At 39.9% G+C, this 21013-nt stretch overlaps 2 protein-coding genes across 4 annotated transcripts in view; one reads left to right on the forward strand and one right to left on the reverse strand.

The window, feature by feature from the left end:
• DNAJC1 (DnaJ heat shock protein family (Hsp40) member C1) overlaps positions 1 to 9257 on the forward strand; it is a 107107-nt gene extending 97850 nt beyond the window's left edge. Inside the window, exons 10-12 of the mRNA XM_036406943.2 lie at positions 6887 to 6935; positions 7392 to 7867; positions 9041 to 9257. Coding sequence (XP_036262836.1) covers positions 6887 to 6935; positions 7392 to 7867; positions 9041 to 9109 — 594 coding nt within the window. The 3' untranslated portion in view covers positions 9110 to 9257. The remainder of the gene's footprint in view (positions 1 to 6886; positions 6936 to 7391; positions 7868 to 9040) is intronic.
• A 5629-nt stretch (positions 9258 to 14886) lies between these two features.
• Positions 14887 to 21013, reverse strand: part of MLLT10 (MLLT10 histone lysine methyltransferase DOT1L cofactor) — a 133388-nt gene continuing 127261 nt past the window's right edge. For 2 of the 3 annotated variants that reach the window (XM_036402195.1, XM_036402211.1), the window contains 3 exons: positions 19529 to 19631; positions 18571 to 18783; positions 14887 to 16527 (listed from right to left, as the gene is read on the reverse strand). In XM_036402195.1, coding sequence (XP_036258088.1) covers positions 16459 to 16527; positions 18571 to 18783; positions 19529 to 19631 — 385 coding nt within the window. In that variant the 3' untranslated portion in view covers positions 14887 to 16458. The remainder of the gene's footprint in view (positions 16528 to 18570; positions 18784 to 19528; positions 19632 to 21013) is intronic. The other variant, XM_036402204.2, reaches the window with a different exon arrangement.

Here is a 21013-nt window from a genome sequence, read left to right on the forward strand (position 1 = left end):
TATAAACAAAATGGATTTTCATCTCATAAAGCATGACCAGAGCATTCTTTCACTTAAAGGAAAAATTTTTTTTACAGAAGGCAGTGGGACAGCAATTTTGGTCCAAATAGATGGTTTGGGAAGGGGTTAAGCCAGTGATGCTGCAGCTTTTTATAGAGTGGCGTAAATTAATGTAATGTCTCACAAAGCTCACAGCGAGCTGGGTTTGAATTTCTTTGCAGAATTCAAATTTCTGACAGTCAAGAAAGGTAATGCATTTTGCATCATCAGTAACAAAATAAGATGTCCAAGTACTTGTTGCAGTGGGAATTAGAGTCAAACTCCTCTCCTGCATGAGTGCCCATAGGGTTGAGCTAAAGACTCTCTCATGGATTTTAACTGACAAAAAACAAGCACAGTATAAAGTCTCCAGCATTATCACAAGTCTAATTGCAAAGTTCTTCCTCTTGTGTTCTGAAAAAGGAACAATTCTTTTGCTGCTTTAAATTAACTGGGGACTTAAACTGGAGAAAGTTCTACATCTGCTGATTTAGATCAAATTTGCCTTTTTCGCGGGCCACATTTTAAACTGCCTCATAATAAAACTTGTGGTTGTTTTGGGTATTTCTGTTGCTGTGGCAAAGTTCAGAATCACACATGGCTTCAAAGTCCATAAGCATAATAAAATTGCATTGTTGCTGGCAGCAACTCTTGGTTCTAAGCAAATTCATTTAAGTTCCTAACATGTTTGTAGTTCTTTCAAGAATGTTATCCTTAAAATACTCATTTGCTGTGCTAGTATGAAATTTAACCTACACAGTGGCTAGAGATTAGTTGCATTACCGACTTTTGGGAAAGTTTGGAACACTCTACTAAGCTGTCTCAAGCGGTGCCAAAAAAAAAGGTACATCTGATTTGAAATACTTATTTCAAGTGGTCTTATAAGTAGCAAATGAGGATACTTGAAAAATAGAGAATGATTTGGCTCTGTGTCTCAGGATTTGAAGTTTCCACAATCTGGTAAAACTGAAAGAGCATTTTAGAAGCTCTTTTAGTGTCTAAAAGGGAAGTCAGTGTATAAAGCAACAAATTTTGAGTCACATGGAAATAAAAGAATGAGTCATTATTGTTGTCTGACTTGTGTCAAACAGTACTTGATACAGTTGTGACTAATATGAGAAAAGCTGTTTAGATCTACCTGCTGTGTGAATTTTCTTCCAGCCTAGTATTTTGATTATAAGAGGAGAACTTTAAATTTGGCGAGTTACTCTGTGTGGTTCTGGAAGAACTGTAAAAACCTACTACTTTGACAAAGCCACGAAGGCATTAAAACCCTTCTGTATCTGGCTTTCCCTTGTTAAGAAAAAATGTGATTACAACTCAAATTAGCCTTAAAGATTCAAGAAATTTCTTATTGCTTTATAGTAACCTCAAGTACTCACAGGCTGTCTCCACAATAATTTTTTCCATAATTACACAGATCTTGGCTTTTTTTTCATGACATAACTAGATGGGGAGCATGCAGGAAGATAACTGGGTGCAGAAGACTGCTACTGGGAGTGCAAATTTGTTAGTTAATGCTAAGAAACCATTGCATCTTTAGTAAATACTTAGAGAACTTCTGCTCAGGAAGATGCTGGGAGTAAGAAAAAATGTTACCAGCCTCTCTGGTGTTCAGTAGCACCATAACACCATCCTTCTTTGCAAGAAGTTTATATACATTTGGAAAGCCAAGAGATGTAGATTTTCTTCCTTTACAAATCCCACATTACTTTCTTAAAATCTCATTAGAACACAAGAGGTTTGTACTTCTGTGAGTCTCTGCTGCAATCCTAATCAAAATACTCTCCTAGAGGAGGATAGAAGGTAGGTTGTTGCCCAGGAGATTCCCAGGAGACAGAGAATGGTGAAGGTTCGGTGGCACATTGGTGTGTGCCCTGCAGAGCCGGGCTGGGGGCGGTGCTGGAGGGCTCAGCTGAGCTGGTGGCCCAGTGGCTGCTGCTGTGGGAATGGGGAATTGCTCTTCATCTTCTGCCAAAGGGTTCTGTGTGTCTGTTTAGCACCAGTAGGATCACTGTACCTGACTTTACATGGTTTTCCCTCTAAGTGTGTCATAGTTCTGTGCTTTTTTTATGTCTGCCTTCCCTGCAGGGCGAAAAGTACCCTCTCATTCATGTGATAGCAAAATTTGCTTTTGCCTATGCATCTGAGAGTTTTTTAAGCTGATTCTGATTTTTTTCCCTATATATCTCTGAAGTATCAATTGTCCCATCTGAAAGAGGTGGCAGGTGTCCAGGGTAATAAGAGAGTTAACATCTGGATGGTCATGATGAGGAATGCTTTTACTGCTAGGTGTCTTGTTAAGTAGCAACTAGTCTTTGTGATCTGGACTAATTGTTAGCAGTACAGGAGGAAACCAGCTCTGTCTGGCTTTCATCACGTAAAATCATCCCACTAATCCCACTTGCTTTTGATAGAATCTTTTTATAGCTGAAGAGCTATTGAAACTGAGTTCAGAAGGGAGTTCTCAGAAGCAAATTGTTCCTGTGGTTTCTTTCTGTACATCCCATAGTAAGATAGTTTGATTTCTACTCCAGCAATTTGATTGCTTGCATCCAGTTTTTTTTTGTCATCTTTATCTGTCTAAGGAAATCTGTTTCACTGTGCATGATATTACCTGACTTTATTTGTGACTTCTGTTATCCCTGGTGGACTACAACATTTAAAGTTGATTCCTATAAAATAATGCAGTGTGTCTGTTCAGCAGTACAAATACTTACAGGAATATGAGATCTTCTGTCTTCTGTTTTAAATCAATTTCACAGTCTTGATCCTTATTATTTAAGGTGTCCCCAGATTCAGGATTTGTTAAGGGGGTTGGCTAATACTCTGGTGAAAGCTGTTGTCAGTAACAGCAGGCTAAAAGCACACCTTCTCACAGTCAGGATAAAACTCATAATTTATTATACATGAAAACTGTAATTTTAAAGCATTATGCAGGAACAAATAGCAGTAATAACTACAAGAGTATTCTGCAACTGCTTCATACTTTGAATAAGTTTTTCCAAGTGTGTTATCTGTTAACTAATGAAAAAGCAATAATATCATATAAGCAAGCTATGATAAGTAATTAAACAGAGAAAGAATGGAGCAACTTATGTTGCATAACTTAGTGAGTTTTTATGAATCAGCTAGGAACTAGCTAGTAAATAACACTAAATTCATCCCTGGAGAGGAAATTTAAATTGATATTAAGGATGTCAAAAAGCATGGAGGAATGGGCAACAGAAGAGTCTGCAGGTTTGAGTGGCAAGAACAATGATTAAACTCCAACAGATCAAATTGCAATACAATTTCAGATGTTCCATAGGCTGGATTCCTAATAATCCTCAGCAGTTTAATACTGACATGTTAACGATTCTTGCCCTGTGTCAGCATCTGGAATGCCAATGACAGCTTTGGCTGATGGACACAAATCTGAAGGCTAAATAAGTGATACCTGAACTCTCAGTGAAAAGAGATGGAGTAAACCTGAACTGTACATAGCACCTGGAAAAGGACTGCTGTGTGAAGAAGAAAGCTGACAAAAATAATAATAGACAAATAATCTTCCCCTGTAACCTGTAAATGATGATAGTAAAGCTGTGGGAAGCTTGATGAGTTGTCAAACTTACATCAACTCAAAGTGCTTGTTCACTGTTTGAAATGGTAGATTTTCAGTATCTAAAGCATGCACACAGTTGTTATTTCCAGCTTACCTGGTGAATGTTCAAATTGAAAGTCCATCAAAACATGAACAAATATTCTAAAGCCTTCAAAAGATAAAGTCTTGGAAATATTAGATGTGATGAATGGAGTAACTTAATGCTTGGTTGCACCAAGCTGTAATGAGTGAAGTTGGCCAACATAAGATAACCTGTGGGAAGACTCTTACTCCAGAATTTTCTGCATGTAAGGGGAAATATTAAATGCAATTGGGATCTGGGAATAAGCCAAAATCCTTCACTGGTCAAATGGAGAGGTATGGTTTAGATTTCAGTCCAAATAGATGTAATATGCAGCAAAATTTATATCTGTGATGGGATACATACACTAACTGAATCTGGGGACATCTGTCTTGTAAAGGAAACTGAAATTCAGTTGATTTGCACCTCTTCCAAAGCAAAGTTTGTGTTGCTTGTGTAGTCTCAGCTTGAAAGATAAAATGATAATTGCTGACCTCTGAAAACATCAGAGGTTCAGCAGAGAGAAAACTGAGCTCAGTTGGCACTGAGGCAGCAGCTCATGGTACTTGTCTTTGCTGGCAATTCATTCTGCTCTGTTTTATTCAGGGAATCTTTTCTGCTCTCTTTTCCCTGCTTTAAAGATAGCAAAATGGTTTAGAGACAGTTTTCTGCAATCCATAGAGATAGATAGGGCCTTGTCATATTTACAATGAATCTACTGCATCATTGCAGGAAGCTCTAAAAGCTACTTGTTTGCATGGCAAATTCTTCTCCCTCTTTTGAAAATAATCTGTTATAATCCAGTTTATATAACATGGTTTCTATTTAAGAGATGCATAGCAGGACACCACTAGGGATCCATTCTGTTCAGCAGTCAAGAATGGTTTCTGCTCCTCTCAGCCTTTTAAATTATTAGTACTGTAGAGACACTGCTAAAGATGGAACACAAACATTTTAATTTTATTATTTTAGATATTTTTTAGAATACAAATTTTTTAAGGAAGGCAATTTCTGTTAATGGATCATATTTTTCAAGCAAGATCCCTTCTATTCTTTCAAAATTGGGATCACAGAGGTCCCAGAACTGTTAGTGCCACTTAAAATTATCTGTTCATATTACAGTATTCTGACATTTTTCTTTGAACAATTAAAACTTTATCGTACTGCAAGAGTAGAAACTGGAGTTTTCTGTGCCAGATGTCTGCCTCTGGATAAAGGTTTTGGTTAATTAGAGTTGGGATTTCATTGTTCAGAGTTTTCATTTGAACTTAATCATCCCAGAAAATGAGGCTTAATTTGTAGGGAAAATAGACCACTTTGCCTTGTTAAGTCTTGCTGTCATTTCCTTAAGGAGATCCAGCACCAGCCTATTTTTACAGCAAACTGCTGCAATTTCGTGGGCAGAAAGGTGGGTGGGAGGAACCAAACAGACCAGACTAGAAGCAGATGGTACCAAGGTATTTTAACTATTGGGGTGCTCACTTATAAATCTTGTCATAGAACAAAAATCCTGAATCTTAATGTTTAATTCTTCTCACAGGAAATGGCTTTACAACCCTCTGGCAGGTTTGCTCTCTAGTGCTGCTCTGAGTAGGGAATAATTGTTATTGTTAACATTAGGTAGCTAAAACAGCAGAAGTCTGTGCTGTGGCTAAATGATTCCTATTGTGGCCAAATCCCACACAGAGGAATTCCTGACTTTGTAAGTTATGTATTTTTTATTTTTGGTCTGAGAAGCACACTGCCACACACCTTATACTAAAGGGATGTTAACATCTGAGGTCCCAGGTTCAGAGAGCAGGGAGCACAGGGAACCCATCCCATGTAGTAGCAAGTTTGATTCACTGCCTTGCCTGTTCTCATTTTAAGTTTCATTTGAGTGGCTCAGACTACTGGATTTCAATTTCTGGCTTTTTAATAAAGTCCTCACGATGAAAAAGAAAAATAAGGAATTTATATATAGTATTTATAAATCATTTTCAGCAATTGAAAAGATTGTATAATTCTTTGAGTACTACATTTTAAGATTTTTTTTTTGTGATACCTGAATTTGGGGCTGTAGGGTGCTACCTAAGAGGAGCTACAAGAGGGCTGGAGAGGGACTTTTTGCAAGTGCCTGTAGTGATAGGACAAGGGGCAATGGCTTTAAACTGACAGGAAGTAAGTTTAGATGAGATATTAGGAAGAGATTTTTTTCTGTGAGGGTGGTGGGGCACTGGAAAAGGTTCCCCAGAGAAAGTCATGGATGCCTGGAAGCTTTCAAGGTTTGGTTGGTCCAGTGGAAGGTGTCTTCATTGCAGGAGAGTTGGAACCACATGATCCTTAAGGTCCCTTTCAACCCAAGCCATTCTATAATTCTGTGGTCATTTTATAACAAAGATAATAATTAAAGAATCTTTCTTAATCTTAAGTGAAGCCTGGCTTGTTACCTGAAGTCTAGAAATTTGGGATGAGGAAGCTCCTTGTTCTGGATTGGGAGAAAGGCTGTTTGTTTGCTTACAAACAGAACAGAATTTGAAACAATCACTTTTTACTCTAAAAAATCCAAAAATGCTAAAATGAGTGTTATTTTTCTCCCAGGACAGAGATTTCATTATACACGGAGAAGTTGAATCAAGCAGCTCTCTATCCTCTGGACTATCAGTAATAACTTTTGCTGCAGTACCAGGACTTAGGAGGTGTCTTTGCTGATCTTTGGCAGTCAAACTGTTTCCTTTCATTTGGGGACTGAATGCCTGTCCACTTGTGTGCTCCACCGTCTGGACCTGTGTGGGTCATTCTGTTCTTTTGTTGAGTATTGCAAAACTAACGTATAGAAGATAACTCATTTGGTTCTTTTCCTCCTATCCTTGTGGTATTTTTAGGCCAGAAAATTAGGGTTTAACAAGGAAAGAAAATAAAATTTAAGTATCAACTGTGGTGTTTTATGGTGATAGTAATAGAAATGTATAGCATTATTTATTTTATTTTAATGAGCCAGGAATGATTTAGAACAAAATCTGGAAGGTTACTTTAAGCCAGTTTGAACTCCACATATGAGCAAAGGCAGCTAAAGAGCAACAGCTTCACCATATTTATTGTGTCTTCAATTGTAGGTGTTTTGTGGTAAGCTAAAAATGAATTCTTCAATAGCCCAAATATTAAATTTTTAATAGTCTTTCATTTTTGTTGTTTTCATGCAGGTTACCCTGAAAGCCAAACAGGTGAAGGATTCTGTTACATATACACCAGGTGTGTGCTTCTGAAAATGGCTGGGTTTGGGTGATAGCTGTGCCTTTCAGAGTCTGCTCTGCAGAGAGATTTTTGCAACCTTGCCTTGCTTTGAGAAAAATGAACTGCTGGGATTCTGAGGGAACATTTCCCTTTAGCTGCATCCTCCTGGATGTATTCCTTTCTTACTCCATTTATTGTGGGGTTTGGTCATTTGTCCAGCTTGCTCTCTTTGTTTCTATCAGTGTGGGAATTTAGTAGCACTTCCTGTAGATCAGATAAGCCCTAATTGGCAAAGTTCATCACCTTGATGATCAAGTGAATGCCTTGATTTCTCAGTTTTTCCTTAAGCTGTCAGTCCAGAAGAGCTTTTTGTCCATTCTGCACTATTCTGAGAACCTTTAATTTGTGGGCAGCTCCTTCTTGTTTGTGGGTTGTTTTGCTTTTTCAGAGTTGTAACAGCAGTGCTTCTAACAGGTATCATTCGGCTCTCGGAGCTTAAAACGCTGGCACACAATTCCAAAAATTACAAAGTCAACATGAATCTGCCAGATCACATAATCACCCAGAGAGAGAGGGAGGAGGAGGTGGAGGAGGGGAACTACAATCTTACATCAGAGCAAATGGATACCCAGGCATATCCAAAGGAGACCCTAGCAAGTGAAACTAGACACCGAAGACGGAAAATTGTCAAAGCACCTGAAACGGCTCTGCTGGCAACAAAAGAGGTACAGGAAGAGAAGGGCAGAGGGAGACGCCAGAAAGATTTTGATAACACTGAGCAAGAGGGAGAGAGTGATGATGAAAGCAGAAGAAGGGAGAAAAGCCGTGCACCAGAAGAACCGTGGACTCAAAATCAACAGAAACTTCTTGAAATGGCCTTGCAGCAGTATTCAAAGGGAACATCAGATCGCTGGGATAAAATAGCAAAATGCGTTCCTGGAAAAAGCAAGGTATGACTTGTTTTGACAGAACTATAGTATAAACTAAGGGGAAACACATTTGCTACCAATTTATAATTATCTTAAGAATGAGGGTCCATATAGAAAGGTGAGGCCTTTACGTGGTCTCAGTCCAGACTCAGGTGACCTAGAGAGTGTCACTGTCATGTTTGTTGCTTTATTTAAAATGTTTTTTTCATTTATGTCAGCTTGTTTGGTCTAACACAGAAAATGTTGAAATAACTCCTGTTTCATTTAAAATACCTACCTCTCCTCTGCCTTTCAGATCTTGAATTGCAGGACAAAATTAGATTTTAAAACTAATTTTGATTCAAAGTTAGTAACCAAACATTGATAAGCTGCTTTGCTTACATGTTCACAATGCCTTTCTCAACCCATCTTAATGAACAAACAAAATAAGTAATCCATCTGCAAGTGTTAAATGCTCAATAATCTATCTAATATTCTTTTTTTAAGTATAATTTTTAAAAATAGCATTAATTGTCATTGATATAGGTGGTGTGTACTAGATTTCCTAATAGTTGTGATAGCTTAGTTTGCTTGCTTTAGCCATTGTAGCTGCAGAAAAGCCCTGTAATATTTGTGGCAAGCACAGTGAGGGAGCTTCCCCAGTGCCTGGGGAAGGATTTGGGTGTCTCTGGCTTGGGAGCTGTTCTGCAGTTTCTGCTGTCAGCAGGTGCTGAGTTAGTGACCTTGGAGGCTCAGCTTAACCTGCCTGCAGTGTGGCTCACACCAGAGTAACTGTTCAAAGCAGACACTGCAGTACGGCTGATCCATAACTGCTCTTGCAGTCACTGTCAAGAAGTACTGGTAACTGTTTCTTGGGTTTGTGTGCTCTTCAAACAGATAAATGAGCCACTAAGAAATGTAAATTGCAAGTTCATTTTTCTAATCCCCACTTCGCTAGATGTTGAATCTCCTTCTCAAATTCAGTATGCAACTTTAAAACAACAAGAAAACAACCAACCAACCAAGAAAAAACCCAACAAAAACCCCACAACAAAAAAAAAAAAAAAACCCACAAACAAAACCAGACCCAAACAAAAAAAAACCTCTAGCCAACCCCCAGAACACAGCTCTTCTTCTAGAATGAAGTAGCATGTATAGAGTTAAAAGAGTACTAAAATACCAACCTTTGAATAACACTTTTGTGTTTCCTTTCAGGAGGAGTGTATAGCAAGATACAAGTTGCTTGTTGAACTGGTTCAAAAGAAAAAAATGGCTAAAAGCTGAATGTTGAGAGCAAGAAGAGATGTAGTTCATCTTTGTCAAAATGGGGTTTTAAATCTCATATGCAGGAAACCGCATTTTTGTACCTCAGTATTTCTATATGTCATGTGCCTTAGTAAAAGAAAATATTAATAAATCTTATACCATCTTACCTGGTTTGTGTGTTGAAGAATGAAGGTGCATTTGTATTGAAGAGCTGCTTATGCAGATGTGTGATCACAGTGTCTAAAAGTGAGCAGAGCTGCAGGAAAACCCCCTCTGATAATCACATACTGAATCTGGTAGGTTTGCATCCAGTGGATGTACAAATAACTTGCATTTGTTTTGAAAGATAGAATTGACCTGAAACTGTTAAGCAAGCACAAGAGTAATGAAACACTGTACTCAAAATATATATCTTTCTTTTCTTTCTTGCACCTCTAAATCCAAGACCATATGCTTATAAATACCTTATTCTTAGAAATATCTAGTAATATTTTGAAATAAGTAGTCTTTCTAATATTAACTTCCATATATATTTATATGTGTCTGCAATATAATACCTTATTTTGCCAACCCTGCAGTGGTATTTGATAGCATGGTTGATTCAGTAAAGTTGAAATGGGTGAAAACACTAAAGGCCTTCAGTTTTAATTAGAAATTAAGAGATAAGGTACTTCAGGACTGCTTTTTAAGTACAGAATGGCTAACAGTCTTGGGCTAAGAGTTCTCATTTTGGGTTGGCTGGTATACCCCGGATTCAATTTGAAGAATAGGTAATAAGGGTTATATTATTCCATACTTGTAATTTTGCTTTGTATAACTTTTCCAAAATTGTGAAAAGCTTAAAATGCTGGAACAAAGGGTACTTAATGGGCTGTAAATGACAGCAATAAATCAAAGCAGTGATCAGAGTCTGGTGCAAGAAACATTAAAGACTTGCATTTTTTAAAGCACAATTTACCATTCAAATTGTGATTTAATACCAGGATTCTAAAAATTGTTTTAGCTTTAATACAAAATCAAAATGAAAACTCAGAAAATCACGTATCTGAACTCAGAATTGAAACTTGGTAGCTGAAAGTCTCTGTTAAGTTCCTGCTATTCCCACTGCTGATTTCCCCAGTAACTGGCAATTGTGCTCCTTCTGTCAGATCAGCACTTCACAACATTTCATCCCATTCCCATAAAGCTTTAAAGGCTAAGTATTTAAGGAATATAACAGCGTTCCATATATGTTCCCCTTCCAGTTGAAGCTTTTTCTTTTTTTTTTTTTTGTCTCATATTAAAAAATCTTAGTTGGTAGAAATAATGATATTATGGAAACATAGCCAGATACAAAATAATGCATTGAATTATTATTTTTTTTCACAGAGAACTTCACAGCTTAACTGTACCGGAAGTTAAAGATACTCACAAGCTGTGATCTGGGTGCTAATCAGTGGAACAGGAATTCTGTGCTACTTTGAAGGAAGAATCTTAGTGAGATCAAGTGAGGTATTTTCAAGAGGTATCAGGAAAACTAAACTTTTAAAAGCTTTTAGTCATCCAGAACACTCAATGAGAGATGACTAGATGTGTAAAGCAAGGTAGTTGAAATGGCTGCAAAGAAAAGCTCCTAAAATGGTGAAGTGAATTGGTGAAAATTAATGGGTGGAGCTGGGATAGAATAAGAGCAAATGGAGATGTACTGTTCATGAAAAAAATAGACTGGTAATGGGAATATTTCTGCAGTTTCTAAAAGAGAAAGCAAGTAATGGAAGAGTTTAGCCTGTGAGGAGGAGAGAATCGTCTTTTCTTTTCCACTCTGGATTTACAGGACTTTACCTGGGATGGTATGCCTGGTTCAGTGTGTCACACTTTTGAGATGCAGAGCATCCAGAAGAGAGCAGAGAGAATGATCCAGTGTTTGCACTGCCTGATTTTCTAGGAAGGTATTGTTGGTATTTGCTCTAGACTAGAGGGAAAGAAAAATCTTCCAGGTATGTAAAAGAGAGCTTTGCAGTTGTGTGATCTGCTTCCCTGATGTGATCCATATGGAACTGTTACAAATCTGCTGTGGCTGTGAAGAATAACAATGGGCTCAGTTTGGAGTGAGAAATAGCTTAGGTGTCAGGGCAAAAAAATCCAGTAGCAAGTGTAACAAGGACTTAGGAGGACTCTTGACACCTTTATTGCTGGGGGTGAGCTCTGCTGGAGCCTGCCCACATCCCCAGAGGGTAAGGGGCAATAGTCACACCTCCCAACCCCTTCTGCTTCCCTCCACACAGCCTTTCTGCACAGGGTCAAAGGAAGAAGGACAAGCACTGCTCACTGGTAAGATTGTCTGTTTGTTTGTTTGTAAGACCATTCACAGCCAGAAACATAAAACAATGCTCTTACAAATCCAGTTTACCTGAAGGAAGATGTTTAAGGATGAGCAAAGGTTGAACATGCCACACTGTGTCAGGTTGAGTACCTGAAGTGGTGCATGTCTGTCTAATCACAGGTGCTGCTTTTGCCTGGATGGAAGGGAATTGATGGGTTGCATCCTTACTGCTTGAAGGCTGAACCTTCCTGAAAGCAGGGGCAGGCTGGCTGTGTAGGAGAAATGCATTGGCCTCTTGCACAGGGGCACTGCACCAGGGATTGGTGACAGGGCCAGCTGTCTCAGCAGGAAGAACTGGAAGAACAGTGTAGCACTGGTGGGTCCTTTGGAACTGAAGGTCTGGGATGGGGAATGTGATTCAGTGCCCTACACCAGTGGATCCCATCCCAGATCCCAGCTGGGAGCCATTCCTCACAGAGCAGGGTAGTGAAGGCTGCATCCAGTGAATGTTCATATTCAATTCAAGGGCCAGGGGAGCTGCCCACCCTTAGCTTTAGCTCTAGTGTTTGGCCATAGGGAGGAAGGAGGCCTGGGTAAGAGTCCAACACCTTCAGAGCCTCTCAGGGTCCTCTCTGGGTTGCCAAGTGTTTTGTGGATGATGACACAGCCCGTTTATCAGTGCCTTTAGTCTGTGGTGACTGAGGTCAGACATGATGCTCATCAGAGAAGTGGAAGACTGTAGCCAGGATTTGTTTTCTCATGGGTCTGTTACCCCCCACCAGAGCTTGTTTTTCTAAAACTTTGTCCATGAAAACCAAGGTCACCCAAGACGTGGGATTTAACCAACTTCTTCCAACTTTTGTTCTAGCACAGAATCTAGCAGATTTCCTTTAAGTAAACATTTGCCTGCTAGCAAATTACATTTTCTTTCCTGGGCAGTTTTGAGCTGTAGCTTAGCAGTGCTTTTGCACTGTGTTCAGTCCTAGAAACAGTCTGTGCTGTACGTTCTACATCCTGACTTGCACCTAAATTTGCCCAATGTGAGCCCACTTTTAAGGTCTTTGCTCATCTCTGCTGATGGCATGGGCAGAACACTATGGAAAGGAGTTGTTTGGTGCAGATGAGACAAGAAGGGCAATATTCTCTTACCATGCTGAGGATAAAGTCCAATGCCAAGCTAGAGGATCCTGACATCCATACACAAGTAGAATATGCCTGAGTTGGTGGGAAGTGCTCTCATTTAGGCTGTTTAGTTCTAGAGGAAAGACCAGCAGATGCTCTTCTGCAGTGTCCTTTTGTAAATGTACATGTTTGGACTATATTACTCTCAACTTTATAGTTCTCAGTGTTTGAACTAATTAAAAAAAAGTTTCAGGAAAGATTTTGCAATGTGACTTTTTTGTGAGATGATGGGGCCTGAAAACAACAGGAATGGTGAAGAGTTCTCCTTTAGGCAGAGCCAACAGTAAGATTTCAGTGCAGCTTATGAAAAACAGGCATCAGAAAACTGGTCAGTTTAAATGTCACAACAGTGCTACTGCTGAAGGAGTTGCTCCTGCTAACACAGCTTGAATGGATAAAATTGATAAAAGCAAGATTTCAGATGTAGGCTGTCCAGAATTTTAGCTGCCTTCTGTAAGCCATAAGGTTTGTTGTCATTGTTGTGAGTAAAGTGGGGTTTTGGTAAAAAATCATCTGAATACAGCAGGTTTAGTCTGTGCTTGCTTTCATACCACTGAGCCCAGGACAGTTCCCAACACTTGGAGAGCTCAGCAGCTTGGCTCCAGGGACCTGTGCAGGGGCCTGGGCTGCTTTGTCATCCAAGGCATTCCACAGGGACAGCACTGTGGGCTTTACTGAACTGGTGCCAAATCAGCCACAGACCATCATCTTTCATGTCAGGTCCTGAAAAGTCATTGAAACAAGGTTGGTTTTGACTGCAGCTGGCCCTCATGTGAACTTGGCTTTGATGTGGTCTCATTCTTTGAAGGGCTGGTGAATTCAATTTTTTGTTTGGATGTCAGAACTGTCCTTTTCATTATTTCCTTGCTGTTGCTGTTGGCACACCAAGACTGTGGTACTGTAAACCACCCACTGCTATTCTGGGTTTCTGGCACCAATCTCTTTTGAAAATTTTAAAAGTATTTCACACTTCTCTTAGCAGGAGATGGGTACCAGAGTTTATGCCATCTCTCCAATAGGAGAAATACACAAGGAAAGGCAGGACTTAGCAATTTTACTGATTCCTATGGTATGCTCCAATTGGAACAAGGTGACTTATATTGCCTAAGGGTTTTTGGCTTTGGTTTAGGTCCAGGAATAAATCAGCAGGCCATGGCTCCAGGAGAGGTGGCACTCAGGATTCCCTGGAGCCTTTGTGCTGGAGCAGGGGCAGATTGGGCTTTTCTTCCCCCTCCTCTCCAGGTCTGGCAGTACCAAGTGTAACTTTGGGGCCCGGCCTTCCATGCTCTATAATCTCCTTCTCAGCACTGACCAACAGCCAGAGCTCAACAGGGCCAGAACACTGCCAGCTCCTGGCCCTTGTACAGGTTTCAGCAGTGAAAGTCTCCTGAACCTCTTCACTTTAAAGCATAAAACCCCCAAAATGTCAGGAGGTTTTTCTAGTTCTGGGGAGGGTGGGAGCAAGTGCTGCCCCTTTGCTGTGCCAGGTGATGTTTCACATTTCCCTACTGTAAGTTCTGAGCTTCTTCATTTACCAGTCTTCTTTCAGGACTTCAGTTGTCCCCATTGGAAAATAAAACAAATCTATTCAATACAGGAGGTTTGAGCAGATGGAACATTCAAATGGCACAGGCAGTAGCAACCCCATCTTACTGCTGCTTTGTCCCAGAAGCTGCCCTGAGCCTCAGGCTGCCTCTGACTAGAGAGGGGCTAAAAACTGAGAAAGCCACAATGCAGCTCTTGTCTGTCACCCCCTGATGAGCACAACCCCTCACATTTTATCTTCAAGTGACTGTGCAGGAGGGGTCACGGTCTCTGCTTCCTGGGAAATAAAAACCAGGAGTTCAGCTCAGCTATTTACCAGCCTTCCTATGGACAGTGAACTAAATTCATGGAAAAAAGCACTGAGCTGGTTTTACAGAAAGTGCAGTTCAAAGTTTACAGCAACAACCTCAGGCTCCTCCCCTCACCCCAGGCACAGGGCAGGGAAGGAACCGTCCCCTCCCCACTGAGGGACAACAGCCGCTGCTCCTGTGGGGCCAGTCGTTGCTCTTGGAGGGGTGAAAGCAAAATCTGACATCAGTCCCAGGGCTGCAACAGGCAGAAATACCTGTCCAGTAAGCAGAAATACCCCTCAACAGTTTTTCAGCTATGTCACTGTCACTTGAAAGCAAAAACGTACATGAAAAATACTTTTTGAACCTTTATGTAATTAAATTTAGTAGCCATGTGCAAATCAAACCCTTCCTGTCATATGATGTTAACAGAAATATTCCTTTCTTCTACAAGATTCACATTCACACAAGTCATATACAATGATAAACATTATTAAAGTTTATTAACAAAAGCTTTGTACATATCTTTTCATACACTTGGAATTTTACATCTAGTCAAAATAACAGCACATTTCCATCTTACCTTTTGTACAAATTGTTACAGAATATCCACCAGTGGGGCGAGTAAGTAAAATAAACCACTGGTTTACTTTTGTAAAGTATCTACAAAAGTGATTTGTGACATTTTTAAAAATTCCCCAGAACATATAAAAATAAATTATTTTTTACTTTTTCAATTAAATCTACTAATTAGAAATATTACAAATCAAAATATCAATGTTTTCTTATGAATTCTTCACAATACAAAACAGATTCACAAAACTTTATTTACAGAAATGAGGTAAGAACTGTGCAATGTTTAACTAAGAAACATATTGCAGAATTAACATGTTCTTCCAAATAAGTACACAGTGGAGGTCTAATTACAGCTGGGTCTTTTCTGCTAATAATTCCCACCTCACTCTTGATTAGTGGTCATTACCCCCATTTAAACTGTCCTTCACCACCCTGCATAGACTCACCACGAGATCAGCAACTGCCCAAAGTGTTGGAACACAAGTTCACCCGTTTCACCCACTGGGAAATTTTAGTGGGAAATGGTAATTCACTTTTTTGGTAATTTATTAGTGAAAAGTGACCCAGGTAACAATCTGCCTGAGCTCTCTACAGTGGTATAAACACCTCTAGGAAAGGCAGAACAAGGCTGCTGGTGCAAGACAGAGAATTCCCGCTGCTAACAAGGACACGTCTAGTGCATGATCAGCTGTTTGCAGCCATTTCAACAAAATGGAGGTAGCAACAGGCACTTGGTTTAGGCCAAACACTACACAAACTTCTACCAGTGTGGCCTTCTCATCTGGTAAGAAAACTTTGTCACTAGAACCAATCTGGTTCCTTTAAAAACCTCAAAACTCTAAAACCTACACCAAAATTAATAAACTTTGGATTCCATATCATAATTCTTATTCAAGAAAAACTCCGACTGTACAACAATAGGAATTTAAAGGAATAAAAAGTTCAGAAGTCAATTCCCTTATGAGTCAGGTTCCAAAACAGGTGTGTAAAAAAAGAAACTACAAACAGCAAGTCCCAGCTGCCATTACAAGCTCAGTCTAAAAGGATCTATTCCAACTGCAGCAGCAGTTCAGATGGGCTGGGGTTGGACTGTTAAAACTACTGCTCTGAAACCAAAGCAATGCATCACTGCAAACAGTTTATAGCCTTTAAATCTGTGAGATCAGGACTGAAGAGTAAAGTCTATGTTCTTCCATTGTTGAATCTGTACTTAGTACCATCATATTGACAAAATAATTATGATTTGCAGAGTTTTATCTACGTCACAGTCTGAGACATTAAAAAGTATATCCATTTTAGTGCAACAAGAAAGCAAATGAAAGCCTACCAAAAATATCCTTATGAAAATTATTAACCTCTTGCTGTGCAGTAAGAGTTCCTTGTTGCTCTTTTTCAATCTGCAGAAAGGGAACCCAGGGTTTGCAGCCACATGAAGTGCTAGAACAGCAGGATGTGCAGGGCTCAAGTGTCATTCAAATGTCAACTCTTCTCTGACGCAACTGGTCCAGTTTTATCATTGAGCCTCTGTGTAAGAGAAAATACTTCTAAAAATCAGATTATAACATACAAAGCTAAGTAAAATTCAATTCATAAAGATGACAAAGCAGTGAGGTACATTCAATAGAGCCATCTAAATAGTAACTGCTGCATTGTAAAAAATAACCATGTACTGCAGAATGGAAAGTAGGAAAGGAAAAAATAATTAAAGGAGCAGTCCTGTACTCAAGCAACTAATGCTAAGGTCATGAGAGGCAGCATTAGAAAACACCGACTCTCCTTCTACTTTCCTTCCAACAAGAGTGGCTGTTCCTGGCTGTGGGTCTCTCTGAAACTGCAAGATGGCCAAGAGAAACACCAGGTGACCTCTGGTACATGTGCCCACTGGAGAGGGCTGAAATCTACACTTCTCCATCAGAAGAAATACAATTTCCAATTTGCCCCATCACAATTCTTTCTTTCATATATTGCTACAAAGACATTTCCTGCAAGTATTGAACAGGACTGAGCAAAAATCTCATCTCATTCACTGAGCATTCAGAAATTTCTGAAAACCTGTTTCAACTGCAAATGAGATTAAAACAGTTGAACTCTGGCAAATAGAGAAATTGTTAAGAACAGTTCAACAATCTATGCAACTTGTCTCATTTCCAGCCTTAAAAAATACAAAATCAATTTCAAAAGAAGTTTTTGGTAAGGGCTTTTGTTCAAAAGATGTTCTGAAATTTCTTGGATTTATTTACATCTGTTAACATAAAACTGTAATGGCATGTTTGTAAAAATACACCGCACTGTACAGACCTAGTAATGGCCATTTTAAAAAATCTAAGTAAGATCACACAGAATATTTTGCTTGGATGTACACCAAATATAGGGTCTCAATTCCATTCACTACTAATTTTTGGAAAATGAGGGGAGATCAGTTTTAAACATGAGAACAAACTGTGAACATTTCTGAATGGAGGCAAGGCCTGGAGGCAAGCCCTGTGTGACCATTCACAGCTCTGATGTCACAACTGCCCAAACCCCAAAGGACAAAGCTGAACAAAAGGAAGTGCTCACAATTTTGAATGGAAGGGAGCTGTTTCAGGAAAAATCATCTTGAAAACTCATCATTTATGTGGTTTGTGTCTGGAAGTGAGTACTGCCTGGAAGTAGCCCGAGCTACGCAGCAGCCCAGCCCGAGTCCCCCACCATAGTGCTCCTAAAGTAGCCAGAGGATTTGGGAGTGGGGACTCTTATTTAGCCCAAACTCTCCCTACCTGCTCTTGCAGACAAGCTGCTCTTTCTTCTCTACCACTATCACTTGCTGTCGTCTCCAAGGAATGCTGAAACTTTGTCTTCCTGCTCTATTCATCCTTTGTTTTTCCAAGTTTCATATGCTCCTTCCTTTATCCTTTTATCTTAATTGTAGGACCCTTAAAGAATGAAGCCTGTTCTCTGAATTCTTGAAATAAAGAATTCTTGTCTTGGGGATGGAGATTATGGGCAACTACTGAAGATAATGGAACATCTTTGCCAGAAAAATGTGTCTTGTTTCTTTATCTGTCCAGGAAAGGTTTTATTACTCGATAAAGCAGAAGAGCCTCTCAGCCCCCCAATGCACAGCCTCATTCTCCCAGGCCAGCAGCAGGATGTACAGAGCACATTCTCCTAGCACAGGATCCACCTTCCCAGCAATGGGCTCCTCAACTAATCCCCACAGCTCCACAGGGCCTGAGGCCTGGCCAAGGCAGTAAGGTGGTAAAAGGAATGATCCACAAACCAGTGGGCACAATACTGGGGAAGAAGTAGGGTGAGGAGCACTAGGGCTGCAGTTGTAATTACAAGAGGAAAGCAAGGGTCACTGGATTGGTGTTCTGATCCAGAGAAGCAACAATGTGCAGCAGACATGTTTGGTGTGACTACAAGTTCACACATTTCTGAGCCTCATTTAAGTGCAGTCCAAGGCTCAAGAAGAATAAAATAAAGAAAGACAAAAAAATCCACCACCTTTGATTTGTGAATACAGGCACAGAACCTGTTTCTTATCTTTTAGTTACCTCCTGGAGGTACTGCATGGAAAGTGAGGTGAGAAGGATACTTACTGTCACCTTCTGAGCTGCATTATCTCCATGAATTGAAAGGAATGGGTTGGTACCAGCTGCATTCAGTGGTGAAGCCTGTGTGCCTGAAAGTAAGTTGTTTATGGGTATCTGTGCTCCTCCAGTAATCTGCAATTGCTGTACTTCAGACTGATGGTGTTGGTGATGGTGATGTTGTTGCTGTACTAATTGATACAAAAGGGCCTGATGCTGTTCCTTGAGTAATATGGGGAGAGGGAGGAGGAAGAAAAAAAAATCAGTAATTAGTTGCTGAAAAATAGCTCCTCCCTGGGTTCCTGCTTATCCAGATCTTCAGTTAGAGCAACCCTTAAACTAATCCCAGCTAATTTAGGTTACACTAATGAAGTTCCATGAGACTGTGGGAAAGAAAGTTCCTGTCAGACTTCCTGAAACCAGTAGCTCAGTAGAAGTTCAGCTAAGCCTGCTGGCTTCATCAGGCCTCTGTCAGAACAAACATTCCTGGGAAGACTGTACTAAAACTATACAATTAACAATACAAATAGTTAAACCAGTTACCTACTGCCCTATATGAATACTGCAAGCAGAGCAAAGACAGCTCATGAGATGATATCCAAAATTCTTTTGCTGGTGTTCCAGTGGAATCAAAGACAGGTCACAGTCCTGTTAGAATCCACACATGCTCCCAAGCTCTGCTGCCCACAGCTGATGCTGAGAGAGACAAGCCTCCATGTCCACACAGGACAAAATGGAACTCAAGGCACGAGGGAATTATTATTCTAGCCATACACACAGCCCAATAATATCCTAACATTTTACATGACTATCATCCAAAAAGGCTGAAGCAACTGAAAGACTAAAATATTATCAAAGCCTTTAATATCAAGTTTAATGCATTACTACTATTTATATTAAGCTGAGGAGTTTATCCATGTCTTAGAATACAATACAGTAATAAATCATAATTAACTGAAAAACTTACTGATGTGAGTTGCTGGGTGCTTAGTAACTGCTGAAATTGCTGGTGCTGTTGATGAAGTAATAGTTGTCTCTGTTGGTCAGAAAGCAATCCTAGTCCAGAGGCACTGTAGGGTTGACAGGGTAATACTGTGGTTTATATGGAAGTATGGGAACTTCTTATTTCAGCTTTCCATTAAAGAAAAGATGTATACAAACAGGCAGACCCTATTTAGCATTTGATTTCATACTGCAAATATTGTCCAACTGTCCAGTAGCAATTTCTGACACCATCCTCAAGTCTCATTTATGCTGAGCAACAGCAACGTCTTGCCTGTAACATGTCTACACCATGGACGTTATTTGAAACTCAGATAATAATTATCAATCCTAAAGTACTTTTCAAATTCTTTATACCAACAGGCCAGATCTTCTATTACAAGACAGCTCTTACCAAACTTTAACACCTAGTTACCAAGCATTTACTTCATCCTGGTTTCCTTCTAATTCCCATCTTTTGTGCCATTCAAACCACTCACATTGCCCACACCTTTCTGTAATTCAGCAAACACCTTCAGCCTTGCAAGGGGCCAAGGGATGCTGCCGTGGAATGAAGCTGCCTCTGCTTTTGCCAACTACTTCACTCCCAGTCTCTATTTTCATACCTACATAAAACTGTCTGCAATATTTAGGAAACTGGGCAGGAACAGATCCAGCTGACAAGTAGGCTGTAAATAAAGGGTTTCTTCAGCTATACCAGTTTACTGCAAGACCAACAAACAGCACGAACAAGGGTGTGTTGGGAATAGCAGACCAGGAAGACAGCTGGATTTACTCTTTCAGTACAGTCTTAGCTTTTACTAGTTTTAAACACCCATTAAAATATTAAGGTGTTGTTTCATGATAGGTTTATCCTGCTGTTGAAAAATTAAGTATTTCCCTTTCAGCTGTACAACTTCTGTCCCCTCCCCTCATACTGGGTCTTGCACAATGGGCTGCAACCTGTGGGAACTGAGCTGAAACTTCAACCAATACAGAACACACGGACAGATTCTCTGTTAATGTAGATGAGGTCGCTGTGTGATGCAGAAGTTCTAGTAAGAAGGTGTGCACAGGATGAAAGGATTGCTTGTTGGGATTGGTAGTAAGGAATTATTCACCTACATCAGTCACAAATCCACACCATTAGGCTACAATCATGTAGCTCCTCAGGGCATAATATTTATCTTGTGTTTTTACAGCAGCCAGCAATCTGTAGCCCAACTCTGCTGTAATTTGACTTTGTCCTAACTAGCCAGTATGCAAATACCCAAAGCACCACCATTCTCTCCTTGGGACAGGGCAAGCCATGTATGAACTTTGTCTCATACTTTGTTGCATGGTCTCAGCACTACAGGACACACCTCCTGGGCTGCAGTTAGGATTTCCTATGGGGAAAGGGAAGCCTGTGTCAACTGAAGTTTATGGGGCTGGATGGAATCCACCCAAGAATACTGAGGGAGCTGATGGA

The sequence above is a fragment of the Molothrus ater genome, chromosome 1 (genome assembly GCF_012460135.2).
Source record: "Molothrus ater isolate BHLD 08-10-18 breed brown headed cowbird chromosome 1, BPBGC_Mater_1.1, whole genome shotgun sequence".
In the NCBI taxonomy this organism is placed as follows: Eukaryota; Metazoa; Chordata; class Aves; order Passeriformes; family Icteridae; genus Molothrus; species Molothrus ater.